The 4,966-nt window shown below is 30.7% G+C and overlaps 1 protein-coding gene across 5 annotated transcripts in view; it reads left to right on the top strand.

Annotated features, from left to right (window-relative positions):
- The window catches only part of LOC106464988 (serine/threonine-protein kinase VRK1-like), a 69,862-nt gene that overhangs the window by 21,590 nt on the left and 43,306 nt on the right, over positions 1–4,966 (top strand). For 4 of the 5 annotated variants that reach the window (XM_022392810.1, XM_013925178.2, XM_022392808.1 and 1 more), the window contains exon 3: positions 1,199–1,342. In XM_022392810.1, the coding sequence (XP_022248518.1) occupies positions 1,199–1,342 (144 nt within the window). The remainder of the gene's footprint in view (positions 1–1,198; positions 1,343–4,966) is intronic. The other variant, XM_022392811.1, reaches the window with a different exon arrangement.

A 4,966-nucleotide genomic window follows, 5' to 3' on the forward strand; every position in this document is an offset into this window, starting at 1 on the left:
CCCTAACCGTTTAAAACGTTTTAAGGTTACGTAACGTTTTACGTACGTACGTTAGTATCCACTACTCTCTCTCTCTCTCTCTCTCTCTCTCTCTCTCACACACACACACACACACACACACACACACACACACACACACACACACACACACACACACACACACGTTTAAGAAACAACAGCCCTGTATTACATGATCATCGTTGTTTGTAAACCTTTTGTATACTGCTGTCGTGTGAAAATGTGTATGTGTGTAGTTCAAAATTGATACTGACAGCTCACACTTGTTTGACTTTAGTCGAACTCAAGTTGCAATCTGTTAACTTTATGGTTTGACTACTGTCAAACACAAAGTAAAACTTGTCAACTCTGTGGTTTAAGTCACTAAACACTTGTTGTGCCAAAAGAATGGGATTGTAGAAGTATTGCATTTGTTAAGCATGTGTAACACTTTGAAAATAGTGCATTGTGGACTTGTTGGCACACCTGTATTTTGACCTGTCATGTGCTAGTTTTTACAAGTAGGTCTATATTTTCCAAATGAATCTTCCTGGTGCATATGTTTTTAGCAACAAACCTGACTACATTTATTTTATATTTGAATAATTAGAGGAACACTAGCATGGAATTTGACTAGTTCTGAAATGAGGCTAGAATTTTATCCATTTCATTGATAGGCCTTGCCTCTTTGAGCAAATAAGCCACCATCCATATTGATTGTGGCCAGGCACATTAGTATTTCTACATATATTTTGTTTATAAATCATTATTGTAAGTTTATTCATAAAAGAAAATAAACAAAGGATAAGAGCATTTGTATATTGATCTACATTACTGACAAATAATAAAATACTCACAAAATTGCTAATATAACCCAATCCAAGAGAACCTCCAAAACTACTTATCACAATGTTAATATCAGTGTGCTAGTGATGTGCTCATCCATGACCTTCTGGGTTGAGCACAGCTAATTTACATACATCTCATGTGCCACATCCATGCAGATTACTTAAGATGTTATGGCATTTTAACAATAACTTGTTTGATGTCAAAGTAACTAGCAAGACAATACTGACACATTTCTGTTTCATCAGTTAAATATAATTGTTCATTCTTAGAAATACTTTTCAATATGAAAAAAAAATTTTCTCAAGGGTTTCCCTCAAAATCTCCACTGTGTCCCCTTAATTTTTAACTGTAGCAGCAAACCGTCCACGGGTAGCATCAAATGGCCACCGACTTCCAGATCCCATCCCAGCCGGAGAAATGCTGACAGATGTGATGAAGAGAAAGTGGAAACTGGGAAGATCAGTTGGACTTGGTGGTTTTGGTGAAATTTATTTGGGTAAGTAAAGCAGCTCTTTAAATGTTTTCTATAAAATGGTACATTGCAAACGATAAATTTAAATATCCATCAATTACAGCTGACTCCCAAATTAAACATACAAAAGAAATTCAACACACACACACACACACACACACACACACACACCCATATATACCAGAAGGTTATATACATATATTTGGGATTCTAATCATATATATATATAAAAGAATTAATGGAACGTGTGGCAAACTGTTATGATCAACGGCAACAAATATTAAGTTTTACTGAAAGGGACTCAAGCAGAAAACAGATTTCTTGAAAGAAATTGTATTTTCAGGGTATGATGATAGATGAAAAAGAAAAGTTGAAGGTATTCTGTGTGATTTAAACAGATTTGTTTGAAGAAAAGAAAGTTTGCATTATGGAGAAGCTTGAAAGCTGAAAAATTAAGCAAATTATGGCAAAATTAAATTCAAGAGGATCCCCCATTAATACCTTTCAAATTTCATGAAAAAATTAATGAAGCTATTTCAAATGAAGAAAAGCAAGTGAGAACTAGATTAGAAATAGAAAAGTTGAAATTGAAGTTCTATAAGTTACAATGGAAAATCAAAAGATGACGTTCACAGAAATTGACTTGTAAACTTTTGAAACATTGATAGAATATTGGAATGATTTATGTAGAATGGAAGAGGACAAATGATGAAAAATGGCAACAAAAGGAAATGTGGTTTATAGAACAATTAAAGAAAATACAGAGAGGGGAAGGAAAATGTAAAGTTATTATAAATAAATGTGAAGATGAAGATTGTCAAGATGTTGGAGATATGCATGCACGTGCACACACACACACACACACACACACACTACAATACAAAACAAGAAAAATGGAGAATAAATGACAGATACAACAACAAAACTAGATGGAATCCTACATGTGCAGGAATAGGAGATAAATGTATTCAAAGTCAACAAAAAATACATGGACAAAGAAGTGAAAGATTTAAACAAAGAAATTTCAACAGAATGGAAGATATAAGACTTGAAGGAAGAAGACAGAGATCATACGAAAGACCTATGAATTTTAGAAAATGACAATTCCAATTTTTTTACATTTTGCCTTTAAATTATAAGAAGGATGTTATTCAGCAAGTTAGTGAGCCTTAGTTTTCAGCATTTATGTAGAATCATAACAAAAATTAAGCAATTATGATATAAAATTAGATCATGAAACTACATTTAGATGATTAAAATGATATTGATAACTAAAAATATACAAGGAAAGTACTTGGTAGCTAAAATACCTCATGTTTCTGCATGAGGACATTTTCAGAAAATGAGTTAATTCATTCACATTATTAATGCTAAGAATTAATATTGATTACTTTCATACTTTATTTTGCCACCAGTTGTCATGTTATGTTGAAATTTTTAAAGTGCCAACAAAAATATATATACAATTTGTGTTTTGAAAAGTGATTTTTTTTATTTTATTTTACTAACAACACAAAGATGCCTTGTCCAGGATATTAATCTAGTTTAAGAAATTTGAGTTACCTGTTAATTTTGTGCATATTCATAATTTTTTGTTGTTGTTATAAACCATTATGTACCTTGACCATTCTTACGTGCAAGGCACTACAATTTTGATTATCATTAGTATTGGATACAGTTTCACTAAAGCTTTCGAAATTAACATTGTGCATCTGATGATTTGAACATGTTTATTGTCATTATGTCATTGATTATAGCTTTAATTGCTACACAGGTTATTTATCATAGAAAATTGTCGGTCATGATCTATAACTCAACATAAAATGCTTCCTGGTTTTGAGGGTGCAAAACACGATCCAAGTACTGCTTTGCACGTGCTAAATCAATGTAACACTCATACACTTTGTATTTAGATACATTCAAAGTTCACATTGCAATATATGCTTATTAACCATCTTTATTGATGAATTAAACTTGTTATTTCAGTAAAATATTAACCCAGAGAAAATGAAAGAGGAATCATTTAAAGTTTTTTTTACTTTATTTTTTTATTTTGAAGCTCATCATAAGTGGTTTAGTGTTCACTATGGGTAATAAGAAAGTATAATTAGATCTTTTTTTTGCTCATTATGAAAGTCCTTTTTGTTTTTGTCAGATAAATAACCCAAGTTATAATTAAATGGAATTATCAATACATTTGATCAAAACTAAGCTTTAAATTGGACCTAAAAAGTAAATAAATCATAAATTAATAAAGGTAATTCTAGTACAACAAAGTGGCTAGAAGTACATAATTTTGTAAATCAAGACACGGGAACACAAACTTATGAATCAATGCATTCTAACCATTATCAACTGAGTATCCTTACTATTAACAGTATTTTCAGCTGAAAATCCAGTAGAATCTCATGAAGTTTGCTAACCTACTCATGCAAAATAATTTCAGAAATGTAAAAATTCATGATAATATTCAAAATTATTGTAAACTATAAACAATGATATTAATGAAATTAACTCCAAAAGAAAAATGAAGTATGCCATTACTTGCAATAAACGCACACACACACACACACACACACACACACAAGAAACAAAAAAAACAACTTGTGTTTGTATCCTCTTTTGGTAATTCCCCAGAAAAACTTTGTTAAAATATATCCATAGTATAATTTTTGTAGATGTGTTGAAGTGTTCACATACAATTGGTACAATCCAAAAATCTTTACCCACATCCTCAATGTGAAATTTCTTTTGAATTTATTAAAGACTATCAAACCTACATTGAGTGATCCTGAAATAGAAATAATTTAAAGCTCTCCCAACTTTAGTCATAGCATTTATAGCTCCATTAATTAAGGTAAATATAATCCTACTTGTTTGATCCATTTTCTCATACACTGTAAAGGTTCTAACTATTGCAAAAAAAAAAGTTCTGTGGAAGGAACTTGTATATTACCTATATTTTGCAGCAGACCCACATGTGAATGGTTGCAGAAATCCTCTTTTTAAATTTAAAACTACAACTGGAGTTATAGTAATTGTACAAAAACATTTTCCTTGTTAAACAACATTTTAGTATGTTTTTGACACTAGCAAAAAATCTGTTAGTTATTTTTTGGGTGAAGTTGCTTGATTAGAATCACACAATACGTGTGTGTTAAAAGGGTTTATTCTTTATATGAAATGTATTTGAGGTATATGTAATTCGTCTTAGGGGTGATTTCATTTTGCATATTTCATTTTACACTGTGACCTCTATTGCTGTTAACAGTGTTATACTGTGTGTTATTGTGTCTGATATCTATTTTAAAGGCTATTTGGTAATTAAAGTGTAATCATTGCTGAGGAGTGTTTTATATTTTAGTTTGTTTATTTTGCAATTTTTATATTAAAGGACTTTAACCTTTTCGAGACGGGTCATGGGTGAAAGGCCATGTTATCTTGTTTGTTGACTCTCATTCAAAATTTTATTGAACTAATATTTCATGAATTTATGTCAATAACTTTGGTATAAAACTGTAGATTATAATTCAAATTTTAGTAGTATGTATTACTCAATTTCTTACTTTAAAAGCAAATATTAAAAAACGCAGATAAAAATTGATTTTGTGTGTCATGTGGTATGTTGAATGCAGCACTGGTTCAGAT

The sequence above is a fragment of the Limulus polyphemus genome, unplaced genomic scaffold (assembly GCF_000517525.1).
Source record: "Limulus polyphemus unplaced genomic scaffold, Limulus_polyphemus-2.1.2 Scaffold1803, whole genome shotgun sequence".
Classification (NCBI taxonomy): Eukaryota; Metazoa; Arthropoda; class Merostomata; order Xiphosura; family Limulidae; genus Limulus; species Limulus polyphemus.